General features: G+C 42.0%; 1 protein-coding gene across 2 annotated transcripts; it reads left to right on the top strand.

The window, feature by feature from the left end:
* The first annotated feature begins 1,319 nt into the window (after positions 1-1,319).
* Positions 1,320-22,328, top strand: LOC131738016 (microtubule-associated protein 6-like). Of its 2 annotated transcripts, XM_059030623.1 has the most exons (5): positions 1,320-3,148; positions 8,556-8,600; positions 14,045-14,258; positions 18,758-19,032; positions 21,757-22,328. In XM_059030623.1, the coding sequence occupies exons 1-5, from the start codon at positions 1,839-1,841 to the stop codon at positions 21,902-21,904; spliced, it is 1,992 nt and encodes a 663-aa protein (XP_058886606.1). In that variant the 5' UTR covers positions 1,320-1,838; the 3' UTR covers positions 21,905-22,328. The 2 variants fall into 2 exon arrangements, with proteins under 2 accessions (XP_058886606.1, XP_058886607.1); XM_059030624.1 differs by lacking the exon at positions 8,556-8,600.
* Positions 22,329-23,455: the final 1,127 nt, after the last annotated feature.

The following is a 23,455-nucleotide window of genomic DNA, read 5'->3' as shown; positions in this document are numbered from 1 at the left end:
ACGGGGGAGTCCGGGGACAGCTGTAACATTTACCTCTCTCTCCATTATGCACAAATGATTTGAGCTAGTCTGACCAGACTTTGATACAAACAAGCTTACTGTCCTCTACCAATCCCCATAGTTATCCTGTTTTAAGAGCTGATATACCTATGGCAAGAGGGCTTGAAATTTAAGAGCAATCAATTGTGTCAGAGATCCGGGATGAGAATGCTAAAAGCTTGGATCCATAAACTGGATAACACAGGTATATATCACAAAAAGAAAACTGTGGAAAAAATGCACTCTCCTAGGACAAAAATGGATTTTTGTAGATCCAATCTCAGGGCTTTGGCACAGACAGCTCCTCTGCCACAGGCAGACAGAGAGCTGAACTGAGCATGTGCAGAGTGAGTGATGGCACTCTAGCTTGCTTCTGATTGGAGAAATTCAAGGCGTTACAACCGTCCCTGGTCTCACCTATACTGTGCAACTGGCTTGCATATTTTTTGTAAAACGCTGATGCACAGTTAAATGCTGAATGAAAGTACATCGACGGCGGGGGTAACAAAGCCAGTACACAGAGGTGTGCACATCGACGGCGGGGGCAACTCCGCTCAGGCTAAACCACCTCCATGCCGTGCAGTAATCCGACTACCCCTGCTCTATAAAAAAGAGCAACTCAAACTTAATGTTTACCACGTCTCCCAGTTTAACAGCACAGCCTCTTTTACTGCGAAGGAGCGATGCATGAACCACAAGGAAAGCAGCGCAAAATGGAGTTTATTAATAAAAACACGCTTTTTACAGTTACAAAAATAAAATATCACATTGATACTCCCTCTCCCCTGAGCTTCGTAAAAAGAGAATGGATTTTCATTTTACAGAGTAAATAATCACATCGGAGCCATTCTCTATGATGTTTAGAAAACTTGACTGTTAAATATTATAACAAAACAAAACAAAAAGGTATTTAAAATATTGCAAAATGTTTTATGAACATCCAGACTAGAGAATGTTATTAAAACAATGAGTTTTCTACTTCATTATATATATATATATATATATATATATATATATATATATATATATATATATATATATATATATATATATATATATAGACACATACACACACACACACACACACACACACATACTATATTTGCTGTAGAAAGAGAAATACTAAAAAGATCACACAGAAAAGGGTGTGGCGCTAGACTGCATGCCCCCCCCCCCCCACCCCCCCCCAGCTGGCTGCAGTATTCCGGTAGATGCTGCTCTTGTTCCCACAGTATAAACCCCCCCGGTCCCGGGCAGTGAAGAGTTACATTCGGGAGCGCCTCCTCTCTCACACTTGCATTCAAGACGTTACGTGCTGACGGAGCAGGTGATTGCTCACTGCTCGGATCCTCAGCATCTTCTCTGGGTGCTGAGACAAGGAGCCGGGCGGGGTCGTTTTCTTGCAGCAGCATCATCCCCTGTTGTTTCTATTGCAATGGATTTCTAAGCGCATTTCGGACACGGAACTGCACCCGCAGTAGCTGATAGAATCAGACTTGAAGCAAAACGTCTCTGATAAAAAAAGGGGGACAGTGTTTATTTTTTGAAGCCTATGTTTGTCCAGGATGGCTTGATTGTATCGTTTTATTCTTTATCTTGTTGGATTTACAAAACAAAAAAACGATATCTGGTAGAAAAACTGTAGGCTGTAGTTTGTTTTGTGAACAGGACTGTGACTGACGGCCTTAAATACGACGAGGGCATCACATTACATTCTGCGCAGGCAGATTCGGGTTTAAAACGGGAATAGCAGAAGAGTGAAAAAAAAAAGATATTTTTGTGCTATTTCATTCGTAATCATGGCATGGCCCTGCATCACCAGGGCTTGCTGCGTTGCTCGCTTCTGGAACCAGCTGGACAAAGCTGACATTGCGGTACCTTTGGTCTTCACCAAGTATTCAGATGTGACCGACGGGAGTCACCACCCCCATCTGCAGTACCAACAAAAACAGCCGCGTCCCCAGACGCGAGCTGCCTCGGTTGCCATAGATACACAGCCCACCCTAAGCGACCAGGAGTCAGTTGCTGTTAGCGATGAAAACCCAGGGGAGTCCGTGATGCGCCAGGATTTCAAGGCTTGGAAGGTGCGCCCCGAGCAGAGCTGCAAGCCCAAGCACGAGTACCACCCTTCGGAAACGCCCTTCAACAATGAAACCCAGTACCAGAAGGACTTCAAGGCCTGGCCAATGCCCAAAAGGGGAGACCACCCGTGGATCGCTAAGCCTAGCCCTGCACCCTCTGTTGATGGAAGTCGTGCCCCTGCTGCGTATGAGCCCCGGACCGAGGGCGAGGCAGAACCGGAGAAGAGCGAGGTGGTGGATAACGTGCCAGAGAAGCAAGTGATTGCTGCAGAGAAGAAGAGCGCCAAGAAAGCAAAGGTCACAGCGTCGGTGGAAGGGCAAGACAAGAAGGCAGAGGGACAACCTCCAGCCGGGCTGCCGTCATCAGAGGGCAAAGGCAGAGCGATGGTGGAAGGGCAAGAGAAGAGAGAGAAGAAGGTAGCCACCAAGACAGAGGGACAGCCGCCAGCCGGCCTGCCCAGAGCGTCAGCGGAAGGGCAAGAGAAGAGAGAGAAGAAGGTAGTCACCAAGACAGAGGGACAGCCGCCAGCCGGCCTGCCCAGAGCGTCAGCGGAAGGGCAAGAGAAGAGAGAGAAGAAGGTAGTCACCAAGACAGAGGGACAGCCGCCAGCCGGCCTGCCCAGAGCGTCAGCGGAAGGGCAAGAGAAGAGAGAGAAGAAGGTAGTCACCAAGACAGAGGGACAGCCGCCAGCCGGCCTGCCCAGAGCGTCAGCAGAAGGGCAAGAGAAGAGAGAGAAGAAGGTAGTCACCAAGACAGAGGGACAGCCGCCAGCCGGCCTGCCCAGAGCGTCAGCAGAAGGGCAAGAGAAGAGAGAGAAGAAGGTAGTCACCAAGACAGAGGGACAGCCACCAGCCGGCCTGCCCAGAGCGTCAGCGGAAGGGCAAGAGAAGAGAGAGAAGAAGGTAGTCACCAAGACAGAGGGACAGCCGCCAGCCGGCCTGCCATCGTCAGAGGGCAAAGGCAGAGCGGCTGCAGATGCCGTGAACAGGCAGATCAAGGAAGAAGTGGCGTCTGGAAGCTCGTACAGGTAATTGGCATTATCCCCATTTGGTTCCTATGTATGTTGCTTGTGTTTGTGGGTTTCAGACTGCATCATTATATTACTATCACCCCACATCTCTTTTTTCACTATGTCAAAATACTAGTTACTAACTGAAGCGGGTTACATGGTTTTTGCTTTAGAAGCATGATTCTGTTGCATGCTTGCTTTTTGTTTCATTTCAGATTTTCAAAGCATGAAGTGTGGGTGCGTATTGGGGGTGTGGCCGAGACAGCAGACCTAGTATAGGGATGGTGATGATAAGAATGTGCTACACTACTACAGCAATATAGATAACTAACTTGCTTTAAATAAGAAAAAAAAATGTTATTATTATTATTATTATTATTATTATTATTATTATTATTATTATTATTATTATTATTAATACTACTACTACTACTACTACTACTACTACTACTACTAATAATAATAATAATAATAATAATAATAATAATAATAATAATACAAGAATTTGAGTTTTAATTACTAAAAAAAAGTTTGAGAAACAAATAATAAAAGTTAAATCAAGTTTGAAGGTTTAAGGCTTGCATTGTTTGCAGTTTGTTTTCTTGTAACTAATGCAAGTTAATGATGCTGTTGGGTTTTTGAATACATTTCCAAAATGCAGGGACATTAATTGTAGCTTCATTGGTTTTGTTTAAATTAATCACAAGTTCAGAACGTGTTGGTTTGGACTTATATTATATTGATACATATTGAAGCTTTGTGTGTCCAAGTAGTTTTCTTGGCACAAACTTGCTGAAAAGCTGCTGTATGATGAAAATGCAGTTACAATGAGCCTGCTGATATTTCATTGCTGTTACAATGAGCCTGCTGATATTTCATTGCAGTTACAATGAGCCTGCTGATATTTCATTGCAGTTACAATGAGCCTGCTGATATTTCATTAGTAGACCTACAATGAGGAGGATGTTCTTGTATTTGCATGATTCAGTCCATCTGCTGCCTCTGGATTTTACTGCATCTTCCTTATGCACTGAGCTTCCCTATAGAGCAAAGGAAAACATGCAGCCCTGACACAGGGATCTAATATGCACACATACAGAAGAAACACAGCAGCTAGAAGCATCTGATGCATCTACTACATACTGGAATATATAAGAATGCAAATACAAAACAATTCCACCAGTGTGTTAACATGTCATGCTATAGTAATAATACTACATGTGTTTACCAGGTCAGCCCATCTGCCGTTAATAGATAATGGCTGCTGTTATAAGGACTGAAGATTAGCAGAGTAACAAAGTGGGTGGAGGTGATAGGGTCTGTTTTGCAAGGGCCCTAAAGTCCTGGGGTTATTCACTAAATGGTATGATCCGTGTCCAAAAATTCACTTCACTTCCATGGAGGAGCACTGCTGTTAACCCCTACACCATGCTGGGAATGAATGGGACATTGAGAATGTGGGATTAGGGGTTTGGGAACAAGCCTCAGGAATATTGGGAGGAAGGTTCTGCTGTAGTTGGGTATGCGATCAATTCTACAATATAGAAGTATGGGATCAGAAATCAACTATACAATATATAAGGTTCTCAGTGATGTATCCTGAACCTTAGCATTTTTTTTAAGGCTTGCGTAATACACTAATTAAAGAAGTACTATACAGAGGAGTGCGTAGGGGAGAGGTAGGTAAAAGCACATACTGTATAGGATGGAGCAAACACACACTCCCCCCGGCAGCGTTCAGGGTAACTGGCCAGCGGACCTCTTTATTGCAGCTCCAGCCTCCAGTGGCTTACAGAGCTGTGTTCCCATATTAACTAGGCAAGGGTTCAGTATACACAATGTGCTGTCTCTGAATTGAGTTAATTGAGCTTGTACTGGACAAACAGCTGTGTAAATTGGGCTGTTCTGGTGTCGGATTCTCTGGCTCCTATCAATAGAAATACCATCAGAAATAGCTAATTATTAAAATAGTGCATTATCAGTTCATTATACATACAGACGTGCTCAAATTTGTTGGTACCCCTCCACAAAAAACGAAGAATGCACAATTTTCTCTGAAATAACTTGAAACTGACAAAAGTAATTGGCATCCACCATTGTTTATTCCATATTTAATAGAAATCAGACTTTGCTTTTGATTTTTTATTCAACATAATATTGTAAATAAGAAAACAAATGAAAATGGCATGGACAAAAATGATGGGACCGCTAGTTTGGCCCACTCTTCCTGAGCAAACTGCTCCAGCTGTCTCAGGTTTGATGGGTGCCTTCTCCAGACTGCAAGTTTCAGCTCTTTCCATAGATGTTCGATAGGATTCGGATCAGGACTCATAGAAGGCCACTTCAGAATAGTCCAGTGTTTTGTTCTTATCCATTCTTGGGTGCTTTGTGTTTTGGGTCATTATCCTGTTGGAGGACCCATGACCTGCGACTGAGACAGAGCTTTCTGACACTGGGCAGTACGTTTCGCTCCAGAATGCCTTGATAGTCTTGAGATTTCATTGTGCCCTGCACAGATTCAAGGCACCCTGTGCCAGGCGCAGCAAAGCAGCCCCAAAACATATCCGAGCCTCCGCCATGTTTCACTGTAGGTATGGTGTTCTTTTCTTTGAAAGCTTCATTTTTTCAAATGTGAACATAGAGCTGATGTGACTTGCCAAAAAGCTCCAGTTTTGACTCATCTGTCCAAAGGACATTCTCCCAGAAGGATTGTGGCTTGTCAATATGCATTTTAGCAAATTCCAGTCTGGCTTTTTTATGTTTTTCTTTCAAAAGTGGAGTCCTCCTGGGTCTTCTTCCATGGGGCCCACTTTCGCTCAAAAAGCGACGGATGGTGCGATCAGAAACTGACGTACCTTCACCTTGGAGTTCATCTTGTATGTCTTTGGCAGTTATCCTTGGTTCTTTTTCTACCATTCGCACTATCCTTCTGTTCAATCTGGGGTCGATTTTCCTCTTGCGGCCACGCCCAGGGAGGTTGGCTACAGTTCCATGGACCTTAAACTTCTTAATAATATTTGCAACTGTTGTCACGGGAACATCAAGCTGCTTAGAGATGGTCTTGTAGCCTTTACCTTTACCATGCTTGTCTATTATTTTCTTTCTGATCTCCTCAGACAACTCTCTCCTTTGCTTTCTCTGGTCCATGTTCAGTGTGGTGCACACAATGATACCAAACAGCACAGTGACTACTTTTCTCCATTTAAATAGGCTGAATGACTGATTACAAGATTGGAGACATGTGTGATACTAATTAAAAAAACTAATTAGTTTGAAATATCACTATAATCCAATTATTTATTACCTTTTCTAAGGGGTACCAACAAATGTGTCCAGGCCATTTTAGAATATCTTTGTGGAATAAGCAATAATTCATCTCTTTTCACAGCTTCTTTGCTTTATTCTATGACATACCAAAGGCATGCAAGTATACATGATAAAATAGCTTTTAATTTCATCACTTTTCAGGAGGAATGAAGCATTATTTCAATGAGCTGTAAGGGTACCAACAAATTTGAGCACGTCTGTATATCTATATCTATATTTATATACAGTAGATAGATAGAGTAGATAGATAGATAGATTGATACCACTGTGACATCAAAAATACAGGCTGTTCTGTAACCTTTAAATATGCAAGCTACTTTATAAAAAGATAATGAACACATTAATAATGCAGAAGACTAAATCAGGTCAAGGAAGTGCAGCAGAGCAAGTGGGAGTATGAATGTGATCGGAATAGATGATTGAGATTATTCATGTTTCTATTAAGTGGGCATTTAACTTTATAGGTTGAGGCAGCAAAGTTGCCGCAGACTTGGTCTCCTGGTCTCCAGGAAGCAGGTTTCAAGCCACTGTTACTGAGAAAGTGGCTTTGTGTTCCCTCAGCTTTATGTTCACGGTATGGTTTATTCAGCTGTGAGACCTAGTGATTGAGAATGGAGGGGATGATACAGCAACTACCAATCCGCTAACAATGAGGCAGCAGTCAGAACAGTGCACACCAGTCTCCACTCTGAGCACTAGCAACTGCCAGGGAAAGCAGCACAGAGGACAGGCTCTTCATCAGAATCACAGGGGATCACCAATCATACAACGGGACTGGAGCAGCAGCACAGAGGACAGGCTCTTCATCAGAATCACAGGGGATCACAAATCATACAACGGGACTAGACCAGCAGCACAGAGGACAGGCTCTTCATCAGAATCACAGGGGATCACAAATCATACAATGGGACTGGAGCAGCAGCACAGAGGACAGGCTCTTCATCAGAATCACAGGGGATCACCAATCATACAACGGGACTGGACCAGCAGCACAGAGGACAGGCTCTTCATCAGAATCACAGGGGATCACCAATCATACAACGGGACTGGACCAGCAGCACAGAGGACAGGCCATTCATCAGAATCACAGGGGATCACCAATTATACAGTGGGACTGGAGCAGCAGCACAGAGGACAGGCTCTTCATCAGATCACCAATCATACAACAGGACTGCAGCACTGTGTTGACTGTACTGTGGCGCTGTGGGATTGTGTGATTTCTGTGTTTGATGAGATAGAAAGCAGCTCAGCTGTGGGTTAATCTCCTTGTGCTTTTTAGGATTGCTGTGTGCTGTGCGGGGGCTGGGGATGGGGTAGGAATTATTTGAATGCAACATTTTCTTCTGATGATGGGATTTCACCTGATTTCATCTCTCATGCGTCTCGTGTTCTTCCTCTGCCATGTGTTTCATAACTCCCTGTACTCTGAAAGACATGAATATCGATGTCACATTGTGTTGCTTCACTGTAATGCTATATTAATAGCGATGTCACATTGTGTTGCTTCACTGTAATACTGTACTAAACCTTATTTATAGGCACAGGACTGTATTCACAAAGCATCGCATTGCCGGTATAGATGTTTACTCCTGTAAGCCATACAGTATATTCTGAATGTGTTGCATCTTGTCTGATTGTTGCATAGTTGAAGATTTGATGTGGGTTGTTATCGATGTTGCATGACATGTCATCCACTTCTTCATACGGTACTATATGTGTTGAATGTAAAAACAAAACAGCGTGCATAGAAAGATCATTCTTTGTGCTGTCCATAGTGATGACAGAGTGAGGGTTTAGATGCACAACTGGAAAAACAAACCAGAAATGGATAACACTTTACATGAGGCGTCTCTAATGACTGTGTATTTACATGGTAGTTACTTTGTAAATACATGTGTACATCCTCTCAGTTGCAATGTTACTGTGTACTTCAAATGCTTTGAGAATATGGCCCTGTTGTTCTAGCGACTGTGCTTCATGAATACTTTGTATTTTATTCATTAAGAAAAATAGTCTTGTGGGTTGAATCTGTGTGAGTAGGACCCCGTGTCCCGTGGCAAATCCCATTAATTCATTTTATTTCCCTCCTTCTCCAAAGGAAGTCCCATCAAGGAGAACACGAAACTCCCCACTCTGTCTATGGGTATGTACACAGGTCTCGCAGCCTCAGTCTGTGTGCTTCATTCACTCTTCAGCATCTCAAACAGGTTAAACTAGCATAGCTTAGTAGACGTTGTGTAAACATATGGAGACCTGCAGGGATGGAAATAAGACTCCCATTGCATAGCAGTTTGATCCACCCGGTTTCTCACTACGATCTAAAGCTGGATTCGCGCTGGACTAAAAAGTCACCACATAAACAGGTGGCCTCTGAATTTTTAACAACATCGGTAAAATGTAGTCCTGTGTTAATCTTCCATTTCTTTTTATCCCAGATCATTTTCTCAGAGGTCCTCCGATTTTTTTTTACAGGACATCGGGACCTCATGTAAGACAACACACCTGAGCTTGTTACCTGCACACACTGTGGCTGACTAAGCTCCTAGAATGGCTGGAATCGCTTTTCATCTCTTTGTTGCATTTGCTCCAGTGATGGTATTTTAGCTGATTTTTCATCTCTTTGTTGCATTTGCTCCAGTGATGGTATTTTAGCTGATTTTTCATCTCTTTGTTGCATTTGCTCCAGTGATGGTATTTTAGCTGATTTTTCATCTCTTTGTTGCATTTGCTCCAGTGATGGTATTTTAGCTGATTTTTCATCTCTTTGTTGCATTTGCTCCAGTGATGGTATTTTAGCTGATTTTTCATCTCTTTGTTGCATTTGCTCCAGTGATGGTATTTTAGCTGATTTTTCATCTCTTTGTTGCATTTGCTCCAATGATGGTATTTTAGCTGATGTTTCATCTCTTTGCTGCATTTGCTCCAGTGATGGTATTTTAGCTGATGTTTCATCTCTTTGTTGCATTTGCTCCAGTGACGGTATTTTAGCTGATTTTTCATCTCTTTGTTGCATTTGCTCCAGTGATGGTATTTTAGCTGATTTTTCATCTCTTTGCTGCATTTGCTCCAGTGATGGTATTTTAGCTGATTTTTCATCTCTTTGCTGCATTTGCTCCAGTGATGGTATTTTAGCTGATTTTTCATCTCTTTGCTGCATTTGCTCCAGTGATGGTATTTTAGCTGATTTTTCATCTCTTTGTTGCATTTGCTCCAGTGATGGTATTTTAGCTGATTTTTCATCTCTTTGTTGCATTTGCTCCAGTGATGGTATTTTAGCTGATTTTTCATCTCTTTGCTGCATTTGCTCCAGTGATGGTATTTTAGCTGATTTTTCATCTCTTTGCTGCATTTGCTCCAGTGATGGTATTTTAGCTGATTTTTCATCTATTTGTTGCATTTGCTCCAGTGATGGTATTTTAGCTGATTTTTCATCTCTTTGTTGCATTTGCTCCAGTGATGGTATTTTAGCTGATTTTTCATCTCTTTGCTGCATTTGCTCCAGTGATGGTATTTTAGCTGATTTTTCATCTCTTTGCTGCATTTGCTCCAGTGATGGTATTTTAGCTGATTTTTCATCTCTTTGTTGCATTTGCTCCAGTGATGGTATTTTAGCTGATTTTTCATCTCTTTGTTGCATTTGCTCCAGTGATGGTATTTTAGCTGATTTTTCATCTCTTTGTTGCATTTGCTCCAGTGATGGTATTGTAGTGGATTTTTCATCTCTTTGCTGCATTTGCTCCAGTGATGGTATTATAGCTGATTTTTCATCTCTTTGCTGCATTTGCTCCAGTGATGGTATTTTAGCTGATTTTTCATCTCTTTGCTGCATTTGCTCCAGTGATGGTATTTTAGCTGATTTTTCATCTCTTTGTTGCATTTGCTCCAGTGATGGTATTTTAGCTGATTTTTCATCTCTTTGCTGCATTTGCTCCAGTGATGGTATTTTAGCTGATTTTTCATCTCTTTGCTGCATTTGCTCCAGTGATGGTATTTTAGCTGATTTTTCATCTCTTTGTTGCATTTGCTCCAGTGATGGTATTTTAGCTGATTTTTCATCTCTTTGTTGCATTTGCTCCAGTGATGGTATTTTAGCTGATTTTTCATCTCTTTGTTGCATTTGCTCCAGTGATGGTATTTTAGCTGATTTTTCATCTCTTTGCTGCATTTGCTCCAGTGATGGTATTTTAGCTGATTTTTCATCTCTTTGCTGCATTTGCTCCAGTGATGGTATTTTAGCTGATTTTTCATCTCTTTGTTGCATTTGCTCCAGTGATGGTATTTTAGCTGATTTTTCATCTCTTTGCTGCATTTGCTCCAGTGATGGTATTTTAGCTGATTTTTCATCTCTTTGTTGCATTTGCTCCAGTGATGGTATTTTAGCTGATTTTTCGTCTCTTTGCTGCATTTGCTCCAGTGATGGTATTGTAGTTGATTTTAGTGCTCTTCCCATTGTTACGCTATGTATTTACCACAGTCTACCCTGTTGTGCCAGGTTTTATAATATGCTTTACCGCTCTGGAATTTACAATGCTTACCTGTGCTTTATTGCACTTCGCTGTGCTTTTCCTACAGTAAACTTTTCTAAGGGTAATGGTAGAAATAACTGCGGCAAAGTTGTGAGGGCGAGACCCTCACTGAGATATTGAAATGCCTGTCATTGTGTTTAGGATTGTTATTCTGCTGGCGATAGAGCCGCAGGTTATGTATCCTGCATGCTGTTGAGCAAGTGTATTTGACAAAGACCTCAGGAATGTAACAGATACACTGTTTATCTACCTAGCAACGCAACGATCGTCAGTAAAGCCTTGTGTGGATTTTATGGGAAAGGTGCACAGCTTCTGTAAAATGACATGATGTTTTAGGCGTCTGTTTGATTAAGTTTGTGTTTTGTTTGCAGTTAGTTACTGGTGGTGAGGTGACTTGAGTACGGGGGCAGCCGTGCATGTGTGCGTAACCTCCTGTTACAGCACGGGGACACGCTTAACTGAAGTCTATGGCAGGGGTGAGCCCAATGCAAGTCTATGGGGGGAAGTAAAAAACATAGCCATTATATAGTGTAGAAAGGTAGGGTTTAAATGTAGGTGCTATGGCTCGAAATAAATGGAATAAACAATGTAAGTATGCATTAAATGATTCAAATACTGTTAAATGTATGAAAATAAATATTATTTTCATCCCCCCCTACTCTAGTAGTTTAGTCCGAAGGCGGGGCTAACTAGAATACCAGGGTATATACAGGAGGTGTCTTCTGATAGCTGGGGGCGGGGCACGTAGGCAGCCGTGTGTCTTGAACTGAATGTGCAGAATAAACATACTGGGATAGCGGGGGATCCTGAGTGATAGCAATTCATCTGTATGGTCTGCTTTCTTTCTTTCTTTCTTTCTTTCTTTCTTTCTTTCTTTCTTTCTTTTCCTTGTTCTGTGTCTTGCACCTGTCGACAGCCTAAACAAAGCTGCACTGCTTTTACTGCATTTAGGACTCCTGCTATTACACCAGCCACTGGATCTCTCTACTTTCCAAAAGCATATGCTGGCGCAGTACAACGTGGACGTATTGCATTAAATTAACATTTATAGTAGAAACAAATGACATGATCTCAGGGAATTAAGCAGCAAAAAAGGTGTTCTAAGCTCCAAAGCATGCAAATCACCTGACGTGTTACTTGCATCTCCAGTTATTGCACTGACCGCAAGCAGTCTGATCACCTGATGTTTTACTTCCATCTCCAGCTATTGCACTGACCGCAAGCAGTCTGATCACCTGACGTTTTACTTAGATCTCCAGCTATTGCACTGACCACAAGCAGTCTGGGCTGACAGCTATGGATTTAAATCAAGAGGGAGTTATGGAACAAGGTGATCTCTAGGGGCTCTCTCGGGGCTCTCAGGCTAATCAATTGGTAAGAAAGGAAAACCAGTCAGCAGTGTGTGCAACATGCCTGCTTGTTTTAATGTGTTTCTGCAGCCTCGAGTCAGAGCCTTCAGATCATTTACAGTAACGTCCCGGCCTCAACAACTGAAAGAAAAAACAACGGACATGTGAGACAGACGCATGTTTCTGAGGTGCCACAGTCATAGACAGCCAGTAAATACCTGCTTTGATGGCTATGTTTACATACGTACAGATACGTTTCCCTTGTTGTCAAGGTATCTGTCGTTGTGTTGATTGCATTGAGTGTGCTTGGGTGACTGTTAACATGGAGAGGAGAGAAGTTAAATCGGAAAAGAAAGGGAACATATAAAACCACTTGCTTCTGCATCGTCCTGTGTTCCCTCAGAAAAGGCCTTCGAGAAGATGGAAGATTCGGCAAAGGAAACTGCTAGAAAATGCAATTCAACAACCGTCTTTCAGAAGGGAAGAGGATGCAGTTTGATGAAGTTGCTGAAGGTGGCTATGGCCAAAGGTTTTACGCCACCTATAATGACATTTGGATATGTATGCAATAATACCCCTAAATGTTACATTCACGAGTATGTAATTTGTTAATTTGGGTTTGTTATGAACCTATGCCATTGAAAAGTTGATGTGGGCTTGTTGAAAATCCGTAGTTCCAGTTCTGTAGTTGTTTTGAAGCGTAACTCGAACATGTGCACTGTGTTTGACAGTAGACAGGGAGATCCCATATCAAAGTATTCTCTTTTATGTGTCTGGGTTTGATTAGCTCTGCTAGATAAGCAATGTGACATTGAGCTGAAAGATGCTGACTGGACCAGGAAGGTCATTGCATCGCAGTTTCAGACTCAATTAAATGAATAAACTGTGTTGGATATATAATGGCATTTTAGAAAACAAACAGTCAGCGTGCTTCATTGCTAATAAGTGCTGTCCCTCTAGTTCTTGTCTTATTGATTGATTGCTTGAGTGAAGTACTCAGAACACGGATCATTGCGTCACAGCCTGCTGATCGCATCATACTTTCTGCAGCATGAGAGTTCCGTCGGATGCTTCTGTGTTAGTTCTGAGATTACATGGTTGGTTCAGTCGCCTATTATTATTGTAAATGCTCTAATAAATTTACATAAATCTACCAGTCAGTGTCAATAGATTAAGGCTAATTAGCAATATGGGAATCATGTCTTACAGTATCATTATCCGTTATACTCAATTATAATGGATTTAGTTTGATAATCATACAATAGTTCTATAAAGTGTTTGGTTTCCTGCATAGGTAAGTGTTGTTAATTGGCCTACTTTTAGCAGCACCAGATTACAAGGCACACATAGCCATGTTATAACACAGTAATAAGTAAGTAATTAAACACTATCTGCTATTACTTGATTACTACAAGTGGAATACAGTAAGTCTGTAATAACATGGCAATGGCCTGTGTTGTGGTTGTATGATAAATTTGCATTGAATTACCCAGTAATTATAAGAACAAGAACCATTGGTAATTACCCCATTATTACAATATAATTACATAGAGGTTCATGTAGTCTCCTCCCTCATGTTTTATTTGGCTACACTGGTAGAACAAAAGCAGTAACTGCACCTAATTGGTGATTCCACACTGGCTGGTTAAACTAACGCTGATGTCATTTTGTTTGTTTGTTTGTTTGTGTTTCGGCTGATTGCACCCCTACAGAAATGAATTCAGAGCCTATTCGGATGTCAAGCCAGTAAAGCCTTTCAAAGCCAAGTCTCAGTACGCACCTCCCGAGGATAAAACCCCCCATGAAACCAGTTACAGCGCCCAGTTCAAGGGGGAGCAGGGGAAGCATCTGCCAGCAGATAACAAAGTGACAGACCGCAGGAGGATACGCAGCCTCTACAGTGAACTGTACAAAGACTTTCCCAAGGTAAGAGCCCCGGTCTGAGCAATCCCTCCGCGTGTCACATCAGTGCATCATCAGAGCTGGATTGTTCCTGTCTGAGTGTCAGTGCAATCCCTCCGCGTGTCACATCAGTGTGTCATCAGAGCTGGATTGTTCCTGTCTGAGTGTCAGTGCAATCCATCCGCGTGTCACATCAGTGTGTCATCAGAGCTGGATTGTTCCTGTCTGAGTGTCAGTGCAATCCATCCGCGTGTCACATCAGTGTGTCATCAGAGCTGGATTGTTCCTGTCTGAGTGTCAGTGCAATCCATCCGCGTGTCGCATCAGTGCATCATCAGAGCTGGATTGTTCCTGTCTGAGTGTCAGTGCAATCCATCCGCGTGTCACATCAGTGTGTCATCAGAGCTGGATTGTTCCTGTCTGAGTGTCAGTGCAATCCATCCGCGTGTCGCATCAGTGCATCATCAGAGCTGGATTGTTCCTGTCTGAGTGTCAGTGCAATCCATCCGCGTGTTGCATCAGTGTGTCCTCAGAGCTGGATTGTTCCTGTCTGAGTGTCAGGCTGTACTCAGCACTGGGGTCCCATGGCTGTACATGTAAGCTGAGGAACACAAAGCCACTGTTACAGGAACAGGGGCTTCAAACCTGGTTCTAGAAGAACACTAGGGTTCCAGGAGACCTAGTTTGAGGCAACTTTGCTGTATCAAACCCCATGTCCCCCCTGGTATGCTGTGCAGTGGCCTGAAAAAGTTCAAAAGCCACAAAGTGGCTTCATGTTGCCTCAGCTATAGGCACACACATGGCAGATCTAAAATATCTAGGATTATCGTCAGATTATTTATACAACATTTTTTTAATGGTATTAATGACCCCAGCTTCACGGTCTTTAAGACGAGAGGGGGTTTGGGGTTTGGGGTATTTGAGAGGTGGGGAACACATTAATAACTGGAAACGTACAAAATCTAAATTGCCAGTTTCAGCTTCCGGAACGCATCGATGCGAACGATAACACAGTCAGACCCAAGCCACTGTTTGCAACGTATCATTAAAATATGGGCCTTTGTGCACCAAGGTTAAGAAAATCAAACATCAAACAGTGCATCAGTGTATTTCTACCTGTGTAAAATGCCATGGAGGGTTACTATTATAACTAGGGACTTACCTAATTCGCGATTTCGCGGATTTCGCGGAAATCGTGAAATTGAGGGGTCACCGCGAAATTCACCTCTTAGGGGCCAATGCATACAAACAAGTACAGAGAGAAAAAAAAAAAAGAAAACGTGTTTAAATGAACTACTGCACAACGCAAGTGATGCAAACTACGCGTCTTCCTTCTGTAGATAGCCCTTTTTATTCCTGCGCCGTCCCGTGTGCATTGCACTTAAGCAAAAAACAAACAAACAAAAAATGTCCACAAGTAACATTTACAAAATAAATTCTCCAAAGCAGTTTACGTTTTTATTTACTATTCAAATGACAAAGTTTTCAGCCTATCAGTGCGTCTTTACTGCTTTTATGTGACCTGTAGTGTGCAGGAGGGGGCGGGACAAAGGTGCTGCATTGTTTTGATTTAGGTTGCTAAAATCTAGTTTCAGCATTGCAGGGAAAATAGTAGATATGGACGACAAAAAAAGCAAAGTATATTTCGGCTGATGATCGTTTTAAGTTATTTCACAAAGAAACTACATGCAGACTGAGGTAATTGTTTTCAATATCTTAATGTGTATTTGGAGAAAATACGCTCGCTCGCTATTTAGCTCCAGAATCACACATTAAACAAAAGTCTACTAGAGAGGCTGCTGAACAGAACGTAAAATAAACAGCAGCTTTCAGAAACCAAACTGGAAAGTCAGCGCAGACAAGAAGTATTCCTGTCTGCAAGTTAAATCAGTACTAAAACGATCCAGCACAGCCACCTCGCTTCAACCTGCTGCTTACAGTTTGAATTTTAGACCCGAATAGCCACGTCTTCTTTGTTTTGACTCAGTACTAATAAAATAAATGAGTGGATGGGACAAATAACATGACAACGAATGTGCTGCATACATTGCCTTTATTAAAGTATGCCAGATGCCCTTGTGTAACCGAGTTTTTGGGCTGTTTCTAATCAATTTCCACATCTGTATAACTTGTATAACTTGCTGCAGACTGAAACCAGCAGGAGCACCGATTACAAAGAGTTGAACTGGATCTCAGTGACATCACTATAGTACTGGAGCTCCACTGAAGCACCAGGTGTGTGGATCTCAGTGACATCACTATAGTACTGGAGCTCCACTGAAGCACCAGGTGTGTGGATCTCAGTGACATCACTATTGTACTGGAGCTTCACTGGAGCACCGGGTGTGTGGATCTCAGTGACATCACTATAGCACTGGAGCTTCACTGAAGCACCAGGTGTGTGGATCTCAGTGACATCACTATAGTACTTGAGCTCCACCTGAGCACCAGGTGTGTGGATCTCAGTGACATCACTATAGTACTTGAGCTCCACCTGAGCACCAGGTGTGTGGATCTCAGTGACATCACTATAGTACTTGAGCTCCACTAGAGCACCAGGTGTGTGGATCTCAGTGACATCACTATAGTACTGGAGCTTCACTGAAGCACCAGGTGTGTGGATCTCAGTGACATCACTATAGTACTGGAGCTCCACTAGAGCACCAGGTGTGTGGATCTCAGTGACATCACTATAGTACTGGAGCTCCACTGGAGCACCAGGTGTGTGGATCTCAGTGACATCACTATAGCACTGGAGCTCCACTGGATTAATGCTGCTCTTAACATATATTAGTTGCAACTAGAATAGTTTACAACCCTAAGCAAGGTGCAGTACAGTGAATATTCCAGTAGGTACCAGTGACAGCTTCCTAGGCCTTGGCATGAGTAGTTTATTGTGAGCATCGCAGAGTACCATTCAGGGGGTTGAGCTGAATGCAGCTGCATTACCAGTAAGTTTTAGAGGGTTGTCAAAAACTGGCCAGCGGGCCATTAATAAAGTCAGCACTGTTCGTGGAACAAAACCAATGCACCTTTGTTTTTTATAGAATGTTATTTTTGATTTCATTGTTGAAAGCTGATTCGTTGTTGCCATGCAAAGCAGTTTTTTTGGGGTTTTTTTTCAGAATCCTGTCTGACAGGTCCATTTATATGGAACGCACTCCCTGTGGTTTAGGAAATGTATTCAGGCTCTGTGTGTTATGTGGGTTTGATTTTCTATTGATTTTTCTATTGGTTTTGTTTTTTTCACAAGTAATGATGCATGTTTTGCTTGAGATTTACTGGGGCTAAATGAAAAACAGCAAATCAGTTGTAGCTTAAGTAACACTAGGCTGTTTATTTATCAGTTATACACTTTGAATTGCACAGCTTTGGATTCCACATCTCAAACATAGATTTAGAAAAACACTTGCCCGTTTCAACTTCGTACATGTATGTATCTTCCTTAACTCTAACTTTTAAGGAGTGGACCTCTGAGTTTTGGCCTCTCACTGCTGTAATGAAGTCTACCCTTATAAAAGTTTACTATAGTAAAAGCATAGCAAAGTGTCATAATACACAGTGAAAGCACGGTGAAGCATAGGTAAGCATTGTAAAGAACAGCGAGGTATGATAAAGCATATTATTAAACATTACAAACCAATAACCATTGGAAAAACATGGCAAAACTGCAAAAATACGGTGCAATCATACAGTGGTAAACTTTTCTAAGGGTATAGATGATGTGTTGTTTTTGTCTTTGGTGTTGGAGAATATGTGTGTTGCTTACATACCTCATTCCTCTAAGCACCGGATGTTGAAGCTGAAAAATAGATTTCTTTTTTAAGCAATCAATTCAGTAACTAAGTTGATTGTCTTGTTGAAGTCTTGCCTTTTAACCTGTTTGTATCCAGCATGCATCATGGGCTAATTTCATATTTAATTTAGTTAATAACAAATTGTGTCAACAGTCCGTTATAAAAGCTTACCATAATAAAAGCACAGCAGAGTGAAATAATGGTAAAGCCTGCAGCCGCTAAGCCCTGAGAGGTAAGGTAAAGCATATTGAAACACATTGTGAGCGTGCGCAGTGTTTCCGTGTTGCAAGCTTGCTAAGCCCTGAGAGGTAAGGTAAAGCATATTAAAACACATTGTGAGCGTGCACAGTGTTTCCGTGTTGCAAGCTTGCTAAGCCCTGAGAGGTAAGGTAAAGCATATTAAAACACATTGTGAGCGTGCACAGTGTTTCCGTGTTGCAAGCTTGCTAAGCCCTGAGAGGTAAGGTAAAGCATATTAAAACACATTGTGAGCGTGCACAGTGTTTCCGTGTTGCAAGCTTGCTAAGCCCTGAGAGGTAAGGTAAAGCATATTAAAACACATTGTGAGCGTGCACAGTGTTTCCGTGTTGCAAGCTTGCTAAGCCCTGAGAGGTAAGGTAAAGCATATTAAAACACATTGTGAACGTGCACAGTGTTTCCGTGTTGCAAACCTGCAGCTGTGTTCAAGCCGGCTGGTTTCATCTCTGGTGTTGTTTTCCTCATCAGGTGGAGAAGCCTACCACCCAGCGTTCCAAGCCAAAAAAGACAACGACCACAACAACAACTACAACAACAAGCCATAAACCTGTGAAAAGGGCCAAAGAAAAGCAGGACTCCACCTCGGGACGCAGCTCCAAGAAGAAAGCCACAGAGAAAACCTCCAAATCGAAGCCAGAGGAAGGGGAGACGGAGAAAGAGAAGGAGAAAGAGAAGGAGAAAGAGAAAGAGAAAGAAAAGGAGAAAAGTAAAGAGACCAACAACAAACTGGCTGAGGCTAAAGAGTAAAAAAAATCATTGCACTCTTTTATTTTGTTTGGGGGGGGTGAAGGCTGCAAAATTAATGAGATGTTTTTCATCTCTCTCCTACCCTCTTTCTCTCTCTCTCACTATCTGTCTCTCTCTCTACCCTTTGTCTTTCTCCTGCTCGTCTTTCATTCATTACCTCTCATCATTAAGAAGTAACCAAGTCATTTCCGTTAAATGTCAGGGTCTGATATTATTAAAGCACTTATCTATAGCAGTTACGTAACATTTTACAAAGTGATTACGAATGTACATTTCCTCTGCTCGCTGGTTTCTGGTTCTATTCAGGTATTTCCAAGGTTACTGCTGAATTCATACCAACACACACACGCACACGCACACGCACACGCACACGCACACGCACACACCCACACACACACATACACTCACACACAAGCATTCAAATTGTTGTCTGAGCGCCGGTAGAAAACAATTAAAATGCAGTCTCCGGTTACTGGACATTGCATTATTGAATCTGAAATAAGGTCATTCAAGGATTACAGTTAATGGAGAGTATCTGGTTCCACCAGTCTGGTTGCTAAGGAACCAACTCTGTTACCGTGTAATATAATTACCTGTTAGCCGTCAGTGTAGTGGTTGTTAAGATTCCTCTCGGGGGCATTGTGATGTAGTTGTCTGATTCTCTGAGATACATTTACCAGAAACCCTCCGTTAAATTAATAAGAACAGTAAAAAGATGAATACCAATGGAATCCGGATAAGATTTAGAAGGCAAATATTTCAATACAATTATACATGTATCGTGCAAAAACATTCCACATTAAGAACATTGCCACTATGCATAATAACATTGTAATGATGTGTAAGCACACATGTTACTTACTAAGTAACTCCTGTGTAAATGCACAGTAATTAGAGTTCTTTCATGTAAAGTGTTCCCCGCATTGCTCTATTGAAATGCGAAGGCTATGCTTGGATGAGGCAAGGAATGCAAGCCCAAATAAATAAATGCAAGGATTACAAGTGAGGCGTGCATGAAAACCATCCATTTCCTTGTATCATCCTTGCATTAAATCTTGCTTTAACACTTTCATCCTCGCATGATCCTTCTAATAAAACAGAAAGAGCTTTGACCTGCATTGGTCTGAAACCATGACTAACAGTAATCGAGTCTGGGAATCTGTGTATTTGTCTGCCTGCATGTTAATCTATTGAAAGGTAGATGTTTTAGAGACTGATGGTTGTGTTATAATAGAAGAGGAGTTAACCCCCCTCTCTTCCTATGAGCTCAAATATCATCACCTTTACAAATGTATTTAGTCCAGAATCTACAATTTCATCTGCTCGTAACAGCGATACAAACGCGATCTGAAAAGCAGTGAGGTCTGCTGTGCAGGAGAAACAGCTCTTTATGATTTTGCAGCGTTCAGGTTTTGTTGCGTATCACAGATTGTCCATGTAAAGTGCTGAGCACACCACCGCTGCCACTTGGTGCTATCTCTCATTCATTCCTGCTGCTGCTGCTGCTGCTGTGAGAATGACTATTTAACAAACAGAAAGTCGTGTACTGCAAACATTTGATTGTGATGTGCTTGTGACCTCTGCTTGCTCTTTTATTTATTGCAATTATTAATAAATGCAAAAGCAGGAAAAAAAAAGCTGTCTGGATTGTTATTTATTAAAGAAGGTGATCCGAAGGTACTTTAAGTGCGCCGGTGATCTCTTTGAGTGTGCATGCTTTGACCCAAAGAGGCCCTGTCCTGAAGGGTGGGATGGGGTGGGGTGGGGGTGATTGACTCGTGCACTGGAGTCAGGACCTCTGCTCATTATCAATATGAATATTTACTATAGGATCTTTAACACAGGTAAAGAAGATGGGATCTTGACTCTCTCAGTCCTCCGCCATGGACTGTGCTTCAGCTCAGTGCCACCACACTGTGTGAACGACCCCTATAAAAGTTTACTGTGCAGTGAAGTGCTGTGCAATGCTTAGCATGGGAAGGAAGAGAAGAGAAGCATGGTAAAGCAAGTGTGGTTATCTGAACTGTGGTAAATGTGCAGTAAACGCATGGGGAAAGCATGGGAAACTGCAAAAATCTCATTTACCATGGTAAACTTTTATATGGGGAGTGTTCGTGCTTAATTCACTCATTCTAAATTCTGTGATGTCACGGAATAGTACAATATATTCTATTTCCTAATGTTTATTATTATTATTATTATTATTATTATTATTATTATTATTATTATTATTATTATTATTATTATTATTATTATTATTATATACAAAATCTGGTTTCTTATGTCCAAATTCTTTTTTTTTTCAGGCAAAAACTACTTTTAATGGACATATCTGATGTGTACTTTTCATTTTATTAGAACCTGTACAGAATCTATTTTTTAAACAGCAAAAAAAAAAAAAAAAAAACTTAACCCAGAGTGGGAGGACCTTGCTCTTAGTTCTATCCTATTCTAAATATTAACTTTGGTACATTACAGGGCTTGAAATAAGACTCCTATTGCATAGCAGTTTCACCCATTCCAGGTTTTACCATGAGCTTGATCTGCCACAGTGTATAGGTAACAAGCTCAGGAGTGTCTCATAGTAAATCCAGGAATGGATCAAACTGCTATGCAACGGTAGTGATATTTCCAGCCCTGACATGTATTGTACTTTATAATAAATATGCCTTACATGTGTGTGTTTTTTTTCTTGTACTTAATCTTGTGTTGATTTTTAGAGACCCTAATGTCGACATCTGCGGATCCAGCGGTCATGCCAGCGGTCATGCCAGCGGTGCTGCTGCTGGAGAAGGAGAGCCAGCGGCGGAGGCGGTACCGACACGAGGCAGCGCTAAGGTTGTGTGCTTCTCGCCTGACGTGAAATAAATAAAAGGAAAAAATAAACACACACAGAATCCCTGCCGTCGTGTCCTGCAGGAAAACTGATCAGTTAGAAAGAGAAAACACAATGTCAATGTTGCTAAATGGAATTAGAACCTGTATTATAATGGCTAGAAATACACTGGTATCGTTGTCCTTCTCCGATGTATGGAAAACATGCATGTCTTCAGCATTTACCAAGGTGCTGGAAGCTCAAAACGTACATGCATACATACATACATACATGCATACATACATACAAAAATGGTGCTATATTTATTTTGCAGTAGCAAAATACACGCTGTGTAAAAGAATGAATGAATCTGCGTGTATTTGTTATTAAGTATAATGTAAAGTGTTGTACAGTACCCGCTTTACAGTGACAGTACTGTATTCTGTAGATCGATTGCTTCCCTTCAAATAAAGTGCTTGTAAATAACTTGCCGTCTTCTGTTTCGCTCTTGCTGGTGGCTGGTTCACAGCTGATGTTCTACCTGTAGTTTGTGTGCTTTGGCGTTATCCCTGCCCTTTAGAGGAACGTGGCTTCCATAAATAGGTTGCTGCTGCTGAAGAACGCTCAACTAAATGTTGCCCATTTTAAATGAGAGGCTCTGCCAAAAAAAACTTACTCATGTGCTGCATTTCAGACCTTTGCCTTTCATGGGTTCAGAGCTTTTAACCTCATCTCACCTACAGGGGACAGAACATGTAGCATCACACAACACTGCCCGTTCCACTCACCCCCACCCCCTCCTTGAACCTTGGCGATCGACTACAGCCAGTCCATAAGATCTGTGTCACCGTACCAGTGGAACAGGGCAGAGGCTGGGCGCGAACCGTTGACCTCGCGCACTGCAAGCAAGCACCTTACCGCTGTGCAAAAGAGCCAGGCTCATCTGCATTGGTGGTTACAGAGCTTCTAACCTCCTCTCATCTCACCGACGGGATAGCATCTGTAACAGCAGTGCATCACACAACACTGACCGTTACCCTGGCAATCAGGGAACGTGTGTCTACAAATGGAGGGACTGTGAGAAATAACAATCCTCTGCACTTAACCATGTAGTGCTCAAGCTGCAGGGCAAAACAAAACAGCACCTAACAGTAAGCACCTGATTACCACCTGGTGACGAGCCCGGTTCAATCTGCACATTTATAGCACCGTTTCCAGTGTTTCTCCCCTGTTTACACCATGCTTTTTCCATTGATAAACACGATGCTTTGCCGGACTTGTAAGTGATTTACCATGCTTGCCTGTGCTTTTCCATTCTTTCATTAGGATTGCAGTATCTCCTATACTTTGCAGTGGTTTGACCGTGGTATAACAGCAGTGTACAAACATTGCCTGGAGATGAGGCTAATAGTGGAAAACTGCTGCCCCAGGGGGAGGAGTTTTACTCTATAAATTGATAACTGCAGTCATTATCTGTTATATTACGCTCTTATTAAAACTGTGGGCGTGGCTGCCCGCCATTGTGTTTATAGTGAGATGGCATCAGAAAGTGGCAGCTCGATTATATCTTTGCAAATATAATTCAGCCATGCTACACGAATACA

Source organism: Acipenser ruthenus, chromosome 9 (assembly GCF_902713425.1).
Source record: "Acipenser ruthenus chromosome 9, fAciRut3.2 maternal haplotype, whole genome shotgun sequence".
Lineage (NCBI taxonomy): Eukaryota > Metazoa > Chordata > Actinopteri > Acipenseriformes > Acipenseridae > Acipenser > Acipenser ruthenus.
This window is presented reverse-complemented; position numbering and strand designations above follow the sequence as displayed.

What these genes read in the sequence shown, in the direction of transcription:
- LOC131738016 (XM_059030623.1), top strand. Translation starts at nt 1,839, where the DNA reads ATGGCATGGCCCTGCATCACCAGGGCTTGCTGCGTTGCTCGCTTCTGG. An exon ending in ACTCCCCACTCTGTCTATGG is followed by an intron (nt 8,601 to 14,044) that starts GTATGTACACAG and finishes GCACCCCTACAG; the next exon opens with AAATGAATTCAGAGCCTATT. An exon ending in TGTACAAAGACTTTCCCAAG is followed by an intron (nt 14,259 to 18,757) that starts GTAAGAGCCCCG and finishes TTTCCTCATCAG; the next exon opens with GTGGAGAAGCCTACCACCCA.